The 12,824-nt window shown below is 46.1% G+C and overlaps 1 protein-coding gene across 4 annotated transcripts in view; it reads right to left on the bottom strand.

Annotated features, from left to right (window-relative positions):
- LOC129715938 (class I histocompatibility antigen, F10 alpha chain-like) overlaps positions 1 to 12,824 on the bottom strand; it is a 49,853-nt gene that overhangs the window by 28,168 nt on the left and 8,861 nt on the right. For all 4 annotated transcript variants that reach the window (XR_008726572.1, XR_008726571.1, XM_055665832.1 and 1 more), the window contains exons 3-4: positions 9,438 to 9,713; positions 1,072 to 1,347 (exon numbers count right to left, since the gene is read on the bottom strand). Coding sequence is in view for 2 of the 4 variants with exons in the window: in XM_055665832.1 (XP_055521807.1) it covers positions 1,072 to 1,347; positions 9,438 to 9,713 (552 nt within the window). In the remaining 2 variants the exon portion in view is untranslated. The remainder of the gene's footprint in view (positions 1 to 1,071; positions 1,348 to 9,437; positions 9,714 to 12,824) is intronic.

The following is a 12,824-nucleotide window of genomic DNA, read 5'->3' as shown; positions in this document are numbered from 1 at the left end:
GTGCAGGAGTAGGCCATTCGGCCCTTCGAGCCTGCACCGCCATTCAATATGATCATGGCTGATCATCCAACTCAGTATCCCGTACCTGCCTTCTCTCCATACCCCCTGATCCCCTTAGCCACAAGGGCAACATCTAACTCCCTCTTAAATATAGCCAATGAACTGGCCTCAACTACCCTCTGTGGCAGAGAGTTCCCGAGATTCACCACTCTCTGCGTGAAAAAAAGTTCTTCTCATCTCGGTTTTAAAGGATTTCCCCCTTATCCTTAAGCTGTGACCCCTTGTCCTGGACTTCCCTAACATCGGGAACAATCTTCCTGCATCTAGCCTGTCCAACCCCTTAAGAATTTTGTAAGTTTCTATAAGATCCCCTCTCAATCTTCTAAATTCTAGAGAGTATAAACCAAGTCTATCCAGTCTTTCTTCATAAGACAGTCCTGACATCCCAGGAATCAGTCTGGTGAACAGACTCTCCACTCCCTCTATGGCAATAATGTCCTTCCTCAGATTTGGAGACCAAAACTGTATGCAATACTCCAGGTGTGGTCTCACCAAGACCCTGTACAACTGCAGTAGAACCCCTCTGCTCCTATACTCAAATCCTTTTGCAATGAAAGCTAACATACCATTCGCTTTCTTTACTGCCTGCTGCACCTGCATGCCTACCTTCAATGACTGGTGTACCATGACACCCAGGTCTCGCTGCATCTCCCCCTTTCCCAATTGGCCACCATTTAGATAATAGTCTGCTTTCCTGTTTTTGCCACCAAAATGGATAACCTCACATTGAAAAAAACAAAGAGCTGGGTTATATCAAAAATAGACACAACGTGCTGGACTAACTCGGGAGAAAAAGGATGTGTGACGTTGTGGGTCGGGCTTCTTCAGTGTGGAAATGGGTCCCGACCCAAAATGTGACCTATCCATGATCTCCGGAGATGCTGCCTGAGCAGCTGAGTTGCTTTAGCACTTTGCGTCTTTCATTGAGTATGGAAGTTGGGATGCATAGCTACGGTTGTACAAGTCGTTCTTCATGGTTAAGGGAACATGCGCTGATCTCCAATCACTTACCCCAGACAACGACCATTCCTTCGGGCCTGCTGCTGTGCCACACGCGGCAGATGTGCTCCCGTCTCTCTGCAGGCTCCGTCAGCAGAGTTACCCTCATCTGATAGGTGCCGTCGTGGTTGGGTAGAACGCCAGAGTTTTCGTTGGCGGGGACAGGCCGCCCATCCCTGAACCAACTCATGTTGATGGTCTGCGGGAAAAAGCCAGTGGCCAGGCAGTGGAGAACCCGTTTCTGACCATCGGGAGACCTCCTGGAGTAGACCCACACATCTGGAACAGCTGAGAGAAAAGAGCAAGAGAGACATGGAGATACAGGGAGCCATAGGCACTGGAATCTTGAGTTAATATTGGAAATTCTCATTAGACTTTAGAGATAGAAACATAGAAACATAGAAATTAGGTGCAGGAGTAGGCCATTCGGCCCTTCGAGCCTGCACCGCCATTCAATATGATCATGGCTGATCATCCAACTCAGTATCCCGTACCTGCCTTCTCTCCATACCCCCTGATCCCCTTAGCCATAAGGGCCACATCTAACTCCCTCTTAAATATAGCCAATGAACTGGCCTCAACTACCCTCTGTGGCAGAGAGTTCCAGAGATTCACCACTCTCTGCGTGAAAAAAGTTCTTCTCATCTCGGTTTTAAAGGATTTCCCCTTTATCCTTAAGCTGTGACCCCTTGTCCTGGACTTCCCCAACATCGGGAACAATCTTCCTGCATCTAGCCTGTCCAACCCCTTAAGAATTTTGTAAGTTTCTATAAGATCCCCTCTCAATCTTCTAAATTCTAGAGAGTATAAACCAAGTCTATCCAGTCTTTCTTCATAAGACAGTCCTGACATCCCAGGAATCAGTCTGGTGAACCGTCTCTGCACTCCCTCTATGGCAATAATGTCCTTCCTCAGATTTGGAGACCAAAACTGTACGCAATACTCCAGGTGTGGTCTCACCAAGACCCTGTACAACTGCAGTAGAACCTCTCTGCTCCTATACTTAGACATGGAGATACAGGGAGCCATAGGCACTGGAATCTTGAGTTAATATTGGAGAGGCTCATTAGACTTTAGAGATACAGTGCGGAAACAGGCCTTTTGGCCAACTGAGTCTGCATCAACCAGCGATCAGCACTAGCACTATGCTACACACACACTAGGGACAAGTTACGATTTTTACCGAGCCAATTAACCTGTACGTCTTTGTAGTGTGGGAGGACACTTGAGCACCTGGTGGAAACCTACGCAGTCACAGAGAGACGGTACAAACTCCGTACATTCAGCGCCCATAGTCAGGATCAAACCTGGGTCTCTGGTGCCGTAAGGCATCAACTCCACCACTGCGCCACCGGGCTGGACAAACCCAGAGGGTCAGGCAGCATCCGTGGAGGACAATGGGCAGGAACACTCTCTGAACCACAACTCCATCTGCCCATTCCCACCACCGATGCTGCCTGTCGGAGCAATTAAGTTTGTTAGTATTATCATCATGTCTATATATTTTCAGTTTTAGTTTTGAATCTGCCTGTACTTTTGTCGGTGGGATTTGATACATAGTCGGGGTGTGTTCTTTTGTTAGAGGCGTCTGGCGCAGACTCTCAGATTAGAAGTTTCAGTTTGGTGTCGGAGAATGAGGGGAACCAGTTTTCTCCCACGATCACACACACGTTACGAGACTGCAGTTGTACAGGGTCTTGGTGAGACCACACCTGGAGTATTGCGTACAGTTTTGGTCTCCAAATCTGAGGAAGGACATTATTGCCATAGAGGGAGTGCAGAGAAGGTTCACCAGACGGATTCCTGGGATGTCAGGACTGTCTTATGAAGAAAGACTGGATAGACTTGGTTTATACTCTCTAGAATTTAGAAGATTGAGAGGGGATCTTATAGAAACTTACAAAATTCTTAAGGGGATGGACAGGCTAGATGCAGGAAGATTGTTCCCGATGTTGGGGAAGTCCAGGACAAGGGGTCACAGCTTAAGGATAAGGGGGAAATCCTTTAAAACCGAGATGAGAAGAACTTTTTTCACACAGAGAGTGGTGAATCTTTGGAACTCTCTGCCACAGAGGGTAGTTGAGGCCACAGTTCATTGGATATATTTAAGAGGGAGTTAGATGTGGCCCTTGTGGCTAAGGGGATCAGGGGGTATGGAGAGAAGGCTGGTACGGGATACTGAGTTGGATGATCAGCCATGATCATATTGAATGGCGGTGCAGGCTCGAAGGGCCGAATGGCCTACTCCTGCACCTAATTTCTATGTTACTATGTTTCTATGTTTCTATGACATACCTTTATAAGAAGCTTTTATGTGATTTAGATGATGTGAATGGAACAGTGATAAAGAACAGAAAGTTATGAGTTATTTCTTTGTTTGGTATTACTTCAATAAATAGCAATTAATCAAGAAACGACGTCTGGGAGATTAATCTTTGCTGTTTTATGTGTGTCGTGAGTGCGTTAGGCTATACCTCCGATAATTAACGGCTATCGAAGTTGGACTTTGAGAATGTTGTAAAAACTGCCATTATACTGCCTGTTCCACCGAGTTCCTCTAGCACCGTTTACTGCCTTACAGCGCCACAGACCCGGGTTTGACCCCGACTACAGGCGCTGTATGTATGGAGTTTGTACGTTCTCCCCGTAACCTGCATGGGTTTCCGCCCCCAAGAGCTACAGTTTCTTCCCGCACTCCAAAGATGTACAGGTTTGCAGGTTAATTGGCTTGGTAAAATAGTAAATTGTCCTTGTGCATGGGATAGTATTAGTGTACAGGGATCGGCGGGCGGCACGGACTCAGTTGACCGAAGTGGTCCGTTTCCACGCTGTATCTCTAATAATAACTGTGGAGGATAATCATGGAGGGGGTCTCGAGTGCACAATATGTGGAGGTCAACAGCGCAACAGGTTGAGAGCTCCTGACACCCAGGTTCGATCCCGACCCCATTGCTGCCTGCATGGAGTTTGCAAATTCTCCCTGGGAGTCCATGGCTTGCCACCAGGTACTCCGGTTTAACCATATAACCATATAACAATTACAGCACGGAAACAGGCCATCTCGACCCTTCTAGTCCGTGCCGAACACATAATCTCCCCTAGTCCCATATACCTGTGTTCAGACCATAACCCTCCATTCCCTTCCCGTCCATATAACTATCCAATTTATTTTTAAATGATAAAAACGAACCTGCCTCCACCACCTTCACTGGAAGCTCATTCCACACAGCTACCACTCTCTGAGTAAAGAAGTTCCCCCTCATGTTACCCCTAAACTTCAGTCCCTTAATTCTCATATCATGTCCCCTTGTTTGAATCTTCCCTACTCTCAGTGGGAAAAGCTTTTCCACGTCAACTCTGTCTATCCCTCTCATCATTTTAAAAACCTCTATCAAGTCCCCCCTTAACCTTCTGATATGGGTTTCTTCCCATATCCTAAAATTAAGTGACCAAATAGTCTCAAGTGTTAAGATGAGTGGGGCAATCTGGAGGAACAAGATGAAAATATGGGATTGGTGTAGGATATAGGACAATACAGCATAGAAACAGGCCCTTCGGCCCGTCATGTCTGTGCTGTTCATGATGCCAATTTTAACTAATAACACCTGCCAGCACAGGGTTTGAATCCCTCCATTCCTCTGTTCCTTCTGTGCCTGTCTAAATGTCTTTTAAACATTGCCATCATGTTTATCTCCACCATTTCTCCAGGCAGCACACTCTAGGGACCAAACACTTGTCTTGCAAATCTCCTTTTTGCTGACACCCTCTATCCAGGCATCTTTCTGGTCTATCTTTCTGAGTATAGAAGTTGGGATGTAATGCCTAAAATGCGTACAAGGCATTGGTGAGGCCAATTCTGGAGTATGGTGTACCATTTTGGTCGCCTAATTATAGGAAGGATGTCACAGAGAGAGTACAGAGGAGATTTACTAGAATGTTGCCTGGGTTTCAGCAACTAAGTTACAGAGAAAGGTTGAACAAGTTAGGGCTTTATTCTTTGGAGCGCAGAAGGTTAAGGGGGGACTTGATAGAGGTTTTTAAAATGATGAAGGGATAGACAGAGTTGACGTGGAAAAGCTTTTCACACTGAGAGTAGGGAAGATTCAAACAAGGGGACATGACATGAGAATTAAGGGACTGAAGTTTAGGGGTAACATCAGGGGGAACTTCTTTACTCAGTCCCCTTGTTTGAATCTGTGGAATGAGCTTCCAGGGAAAAGCTGGTGGACGTCAGGTCTGTCTTTCCCTCTCATCATTTTAAAAACCTCTATCAAGTCCCCCCTTAACCTTCTGGGCTCCAAATGGATAAAGCCCTATGGTCTGAGCGCAGGTCTCTGGGACTTAGTTGCTGAAACCCAGGCAACACGGACTAGAAGGGTCGAGACTGGCCTATTTTGTGCTGTAATTGTTATATGGTTATATGGTTATCTCTACTGCATACTGCCCAATTGGCCTCCCACTGTGGCGCCATCTTGTGGCCGAGCCACGTTGGTCTCGAACCGTGATTCGTCGAGCTCAAGCACAAGCGTGAACTTGCGTGATCTGGGTCGACAAATCAACGCCGATCTGGGTGGTCAGGTGATGGGTTGCAACAGACGATGGCGCTAGTCTTCCCTTGGCAGTGAATGTGTTTACACACTTTGCACTTTTGTACTAATATGAGTGTTTAAATATTAAACTGAATGTTTATACAACATGTGAACCTCTTCACCACATCCTTTCTTTAACAAGCGACTAGAATAGACATAGACAGAGATACATAGAAAATAGGTGCAGGAGTAGGCCATTCGGCCCTTCACCACCATTCAATATGATCATGGCTGATCATCCAACTCAGTATCCTGTACCTGCCTTCTCTCCATACCCCCTGATCCCTTTAGCCACAAGGGCCACATCTAACTCCCTCTTAAATATAGTCAATGAACTGTGGCCTCAACTACCTTCTGTGCCAGAGAATTCCAGAGATTCACCACTCTCTGTGTGAAAAATGTTTTCCTCATCTCAGTCCTAAAAGATTTCCCCCTTATCCTTAAACTGTGACCCCTTGTTCTGGACTTCCCCAACATCGGGAACAATGGCACACAATACTCCAAATGAGACCCAATCAAACTTTTCCAACTGCTATACGACTTCCCATCTTTTATATTCATCATTCTGACTGATGAACGCTATTATTCTTGCCATAGAGGGAGTGCAGAGAAGGTTAATCAGACTGATTCCTGGGATGTCAGGACTTTCATATGAAGAAAGACTGGATAGACTCGGCTTGTACTCGCTAGAATTTAGAAGATTGAGGGGGGGGGGGATCTTATAGAAACTAACAAAATTCTTAAGGGGTTGGACAGGCTAGATGCAGGAAGATTGTTCCCGATGTTGGGGAAGTCCAGAACAAGGGGTCACAGTTTAAGGATAAGGGGGAATTCTTTTAGGACCGAGATGAGAAAAACATTTTTCACGCAGAGAGTGGTGAATCTGTGGAATTCTCTGCCACAGAAGGTAGTCGAGGCCAGTTCATTGGCTATATTTAAGAGGGAGTTAGATGTGGCCCTTGTGGCTAAGGGGATCAGGGGGTATGGAGAGAAGGCAGGTACGGAATACTGAGTTGGATGATCAGCAATGATCATATTGAATGGCGGTGCAGGCTCGAAGGGTCAAATGGCCTACTCCTGCACTTATTTTCTATGTTTCTATGTTTCTAAAAGCCCGACCAACAGACTCAAGAACAGTTTCTTTCCCTGGGCCATCAGAACTCTAAATTCCTCAAATATCCACACGACATGAGAGTGGATGGATTTAAGAGAGAGTTAGATAGAGCTCTCGGGGCTAGTGATATGGGGAGAAGGCAGGCATGGGTTATTGATAGGGGACGATCAGCCATGATCACAATGAATGGCAGTGCTGGCTCGAAGGGCGGAATGGGCTCCTCCTGCACCTATTTTCTATGTTTCTATTAATGCTGTCATCCATTCCACTATAAAACAGATCACTCAGAAAACATATATATTTTTTAAATTATTTTAAAGTATTCATTAAATTTTAAAGTGTAATATTCTCCCAGTGCAATGTTCTCTTTGATCATTAGTGTATCTATCTATTTCAAGGCTAGTTATATAACGGTATATAAAGTATATATAACCTATAACAATTTCAGCACGGAAAACAGCCATCTCGACCCTTCTAGTCCGTGCCGAACACATAATCTCCCCTAGTCCCATATACCTGCGCTCAGACCATAACCCTCCATTCCCTGTGATAATTAAAGACGTAATGTATCTCTACTATTTCAAGCAGGCAACATTATATAAGAATTGGCCTCACCAATGCCTTGTACAATTTTAACATTAATCCCAACTATAAAGTATCCTTTATTGTCATTCAAACCTTTGGTTTGAACGAAATTACGTGCCTTGCAGTCATGACAGAGAATAAAATAACAGAACACACAATGAACACAGTTTAACATCCACCACCATGAGTCTACCTCACTGTGATGGAAGGCAAAAGCCTTAAAGTCCTTGTCCATTGAATGTATTGGATGTGTTTTTGTCATGTTTGGACTTGTTTTGGTTGCACTGAGCAGGAGTAGGTCTAATTTAACTGTATTTCTAAGTACAATGACAATAAAGGCTTATTATTATTATTATTATTATTATGGGAGACTTTTAAAGTCAGGACCCTTCATCAGTCTTTGACATTTACAAATTGGAAAAAGGATTCTGATTTGCAACTCTATCTATGTCCCTCATCACTTTATATTCTTCGATCACATCTTCTCTCAACCACCAGAGCTCCAGAGAAAACAATCCAATTTTGTCCAACCTCCCCCTATAGCTATTGCCCGTCCCACTTAGGAAACCTGAACGGAAACCTCTGGAGACCCAAGGTGTCCGTGCGGTTCCAGGAGGTTCCCGGAGGTTTTCGTCAGTCTCCCTACCTGCTTCCACTACCTGCAACCTCTGGCAACCACCTGCAACCTCCGGGAACCGCACGGAAACCTTGGGTGGGGTGCAAAATCTCCAGAGGTTTCCGTTCAGGTTTCCTAAGTGGGACAGGGGCAGAATACCCCTAATCCAGCCAACATTCTGGTAAACCCCTTCTGCACTCTCTGCAAAGCCTCCACATCTTTCCTGTAATGGGGCGACGAGAACAGCACACCATGCTCTAATGCGGCGTAACCAATGTTTTACAAAGCTGCATCACGACTTCCTGACTCTTCAGCCCAATGCCCTGACTGATGAAGGCTGAACACACATTATAACTCAGTGGACTAATGTTAGGGAAGACCCCAGCGTGTGTGGGGGTGGGGAAGTGGTTCCCATACTATGGGGGAGACAGCGAGAGGGCGTGGAGTCACCCATGAAGGCAGTTTGGGGTTCGATGCAAATCCCAAAGTGTTGGAGCGACTCAACAGGTCAGGAAGCATCTGTGGAGGAAATAGATCAGCAACGTCGGGACCCTTCCTCATAAGGACCCTTCCTCGCTATAGAAGCTGGGATGTAATGTTAAAATTGTACAAGGCATTGGTGAGACCAAATCTGGAGTACGGTGTACAATTTTGGTCGCCCAATTATAGGAAGGATGTCAACAAAATAGAGAGAGTACAGAGGAGATTTACTAGAATGTTGCCTGAGTTTCAACAACTAAGTTACAGAGATAGGTTGAATAAGTTAGGTCTTTATTCTCTGGAGCGCAGAAGGTTAAGGGGGGACCTGATAGAGGTCTTTAAAATGATGAGAGGGATAGACAGAGTTGATGTGGACAAGCATTTCCCTTTGAGAATAGGGAAGATTCAAACAAGAGGACATGACTTCAGAATTAAGGGACAGAAGTTTAGGGGTAATATGAGGGGGAACTTCTTTACTCAGAGAGTGGTAGCAGTGTGGAATGAGCTTCCAGTGGAAGTGGTGGAGGCAGGTTCATTGGTATCATTTAAAAATAAATTGGATAGGCATATGGATGAGAAGGGAATGGAGGGTTATGGTATGAGTGCAGGCAGGTGGGACTAAGGGGAAAAAACATTTGTTCGGCACGGACTTGTAGGGCCGAGATGGCCTGTTTCCGTGCTGTAATTGTTATATGGTTATATGGTTATAAGGGTCTACACACCAAGTGGCAAGGGGGGTAGATAATGCAGGTGCACACAGCAAGTGTGGCCTTTGGTCAACCAGAAATAGGTGTGACTTCCCATCCTGGTGACCAAACCAAGGGTGATGGAGGAGGTAAGACAAATGCTGGAGTAACTCAGCGGGACAGGGCTGCATCTCTGGAGAGAAGGAATGGGTGACGTTTCGGGTCGAGACCCTTCTTCAGACTGATAGAGGAGGTGGCGGAACAAGAGGGGGGTAGGATTGGTGGGCGGAGGCGACAGCCTGACCTACCTTTGCGAGACAGCATGGAGTGCCCGTACTTGAGGTATTTCTGCAACCATTCCACGCAGATCGTCTGGGTGTAATGCTTCTTGTAGATGTTGTTGGCTGTGTCGCTGTTCCACTTGTCCCGCGTGCTCAAGGCCAAGGGCGAGGCGGTCACCCAGATGGACTGCTCAAAGTCGAAACTGATCAGGTCCTGGCCGTTGAAGGCGTACTGGCGCACGCCACTCACTATCCCGTTGCCCGTGACGCTGCAGCCCGACGTATACTGCAGGTAGTTCACCCCTGGACATGGAGAGAATGTCAATAGCTGTCCGAAACTCACACGTATCCTCTACATCCACCAACCCAGGGGTGGCATCTACAAGATGATTCCTGGGATGTCAGGAAGATACCAGACTGATTCCTGGGATGTCATGACTGTCTTATGAAGAAAGACTGGATAGACTTGGTTTATACTCTCTAGAGTTTAGGAGATTGAGAGGGGATCTTATAGAAACTTACAAAATTCTTAAGGGGTTGGACAGGCTAGATGCAGGAAGATTGTTTCCGATGTTGGGGAAGTCCAGGACAAGGGGTCACAGCTTAAGGATAAGGGGGAAATCCTTTAAAACCGAGATGAGGAGAACTTTTTTCACACAGAGAGTGGTGAATCTCTGGAACTCTCTGCCACAGAGGGTAGTTGAGGCCAGTTCATTGGCTATATTTAAGAGGGAGTTAGATGTGGCCCTTGTGGCCAAGGGGATCAGAGGGTATGGAGAAAAGGCAGGTACGGGATACTGAGTTGGATGATCAGCCATGATCATATTAAATGGCGGTGCAGGCTCGAAGGGCCGAATGGCCTACTCCTGCACCTAATTTCTATGTTTCTATGTTATTTATCTGGGAGTCCACATCTCTGAGGATATGACATGGTCATCACACGCCTCAGCACTGGTGAGTAAGGCAAGGCAGCGCCTTTACCACCTCAGGCAATTGAGGAAATTCAGAGTGTCTCCGAGGATGCTACAGTGCTTCTACGCAGCGGCGGTGGAAAGCATCTTGTCCGGGAACATTACCATCTGGTTTGGGAATTGCTCTGCCAAGGACAAGAAGGCTCTGCAGAGAGTAGTGCGTTCGGCCGAACGCACTATGGGAACTTCACTCACCCCCCTGCAGGAACTATACAACAGGAGGTGCAACTCCAGAGCAAACAAAATCATGAGAGACCTCTTCCACCCCTGCAACGGACTGTTCCAGCCGCTACGGTCAGGCAAACGCCTCCGTTGCCATGCAGTGAGAACGGAGAGGTTGAGAAGGAGTTTCTTCCCAGAGGCAATTCGGACTGTAAACGCCTTTCTCACCAGGGACTAACTCTACAGAACGTTTTTCCTTCTATTATTTATTATGAATAAGAATAAGTGTGTTATGATTGTGTTTATAATTTGTTTGGTTGTTTTGTTGTTTGTCTTTTGCACAAAAGTCCGCGAGCATTGCCACTTTCATTTCACTGCACATCTCGTATGTGTATGTGACAAATAAACTTGACTTGACTTGACTTGACCCACCATTACCTGCCCAATTCAGCATGGAACCCAACATCCTGTTACACTACCAACAGTTGTACAAAATGTTGGTGAGGCCACATATTATTTTAATTTATAATTATTGTCAAGTCATAGACTCATACAGCATGGAAACAGGCCCTTTGGCCCAACTTGACCACACCGACCAATATTCCCATCTGCACTAGCCCCACCTGCCTGCGTTAGGACGACAGATGGCGCAATGGGCTAAGTGTTCGGCTGGCAACCTGAAGGTTGCCGGTTCGAATCCTGCTTGGAGTGTGTACTGTCGTTGTGTCCTTGGGCAAGACACTTCCACCTACCTTTGCCTGGGACTAGAGATGGAAATTAGCTACTGATTGGCTACAATCTTGCATATTTACATGCAAATGTTAATTAATATGCACTGTCCCTATAAACAAATTATTATTATTATTATATCACTCTAAACCTGACCTATCCATCGGTCCATCTCATTGTTTCTTAAACGTTGCAATCATCCTGACATCAACAACCTCCTCTGACAGCTCATTCCATACACCCATGAATGAAAAAGTTACCCCTCAGATTCCTATTGAATCTTTCCCCCCTTTAGCTTAAACCTATGTCCTCTGGTTCTCGATTCCCCTGCTCTGAGCAAGAGACTGTTAGTATACCCGATCTATTTCTCTCGCGATTTTATACACCTCAAGAATACTGAGGTATATTAAGACGCTTTTTCTTGCATGCTATCCAATCAGCAAAAAGGCGATAGTGTACAGATAAAGGGAATAATGTTTAGTTCAATTAAAGATAGTCCGAAGGTCTCCAATGAGATAGGTGGTGACTCAGGCCTGCTATCTAGTTGGTGATAGAATGGCTCAATTCTCTCTAAACAGCCTTTGAAGAAACTGTCCCTGATTCAGGCGGTGTGCGTTTTCACACTTCCGTGCCTCTCGCCAAACGGGAAAGGGGAGAAGAGGGAATGACTGGGGTGAGACTCATCCTTCATTATGCTGGCATTCCTCGAATGACTGATTTGGAGTTTTGGTCACCCTGCTCTTGGAAGGAAGAGAAAAACTGAGGAAGAGGTCAGAGAAGGTTTACTTTCTCCCCGTGACCTGCGTGGATTTTCTACGCGATGTTCGGTTTCCTCCCACACCCCAAAGAAGTACAGGTGTATGGGTCAATTGGCGTTGCGGACTTGCTGGGCAGAAGGGCCTGTTTTCACGCTGTATCTCTAAACTACACTGAACTCCTAACATGTCTGTGCACACCATTGCCCATGGCATGAGTGGAACGTGTTTCCAGCTTCAGGTTCCTGGGGGTCAACATCTCCGATGACCTCTCTTGGACCCACAATACCTCAACTCTGGTCAAGAAGGCTCATCAGCGTCTCTTCTTCCCGAGGAGACTGAAGAAGGTCCATCTGCCTTCTCAGATTCTGGTGAACTTCCACCGCTGCACCATCGAGAGCATCCTTACCAACTGTATCACAGTATGGTATGGCAACTGCTCTGTCTCCGACCGTAAAGCACTGCAGAGGGTGGTGAAAACTGCCCAACGCATCACCGGTTCCTCACTCCCCTCAATTGAGTCTGTCCAAAGCAAGCGATGTCTGCGAAGGACGCTCAGCATCGCCAAGGACTGCTCTCAATTTTAACATTACATCCCAACTTCTATACTCAATGCTCTGATTTATAAAGGCCAGCACACCAAAAGCTTTCTTTACCACCCTATCTATATGAGATTCCACCTTGAAGGAACTATGCACGGTTATACCCAGATCCCACTGTTCAACTGTATTCTTCAATTCCCTACCATTTACCATGTACGTCCTATTTTGATTTGTCCTGCCAAGGTGTAGCACCTC

This window comes from Leucoraja erinacea, unplaced genomic scaffold (genome assembly GCF_028641065.1).
Source record: "Leucoraja erinacea ecotype New England unplaced genomic scaffold, Leri_hhj_1 Leri_152S, whole genome shotgun sequence".
Lineage (NCBI taxonomy): Eukaryota > Metazoa > Chordata > Chondrichthyes > Rajiformes > Rajidae > Leucoraja > Leucoraja erinaceus.
The sequence above is the reverse complement of the archived record's forward strand: the minus strand, read 5'-3'. Positions and strand labels throughout refer to the sequence as shown.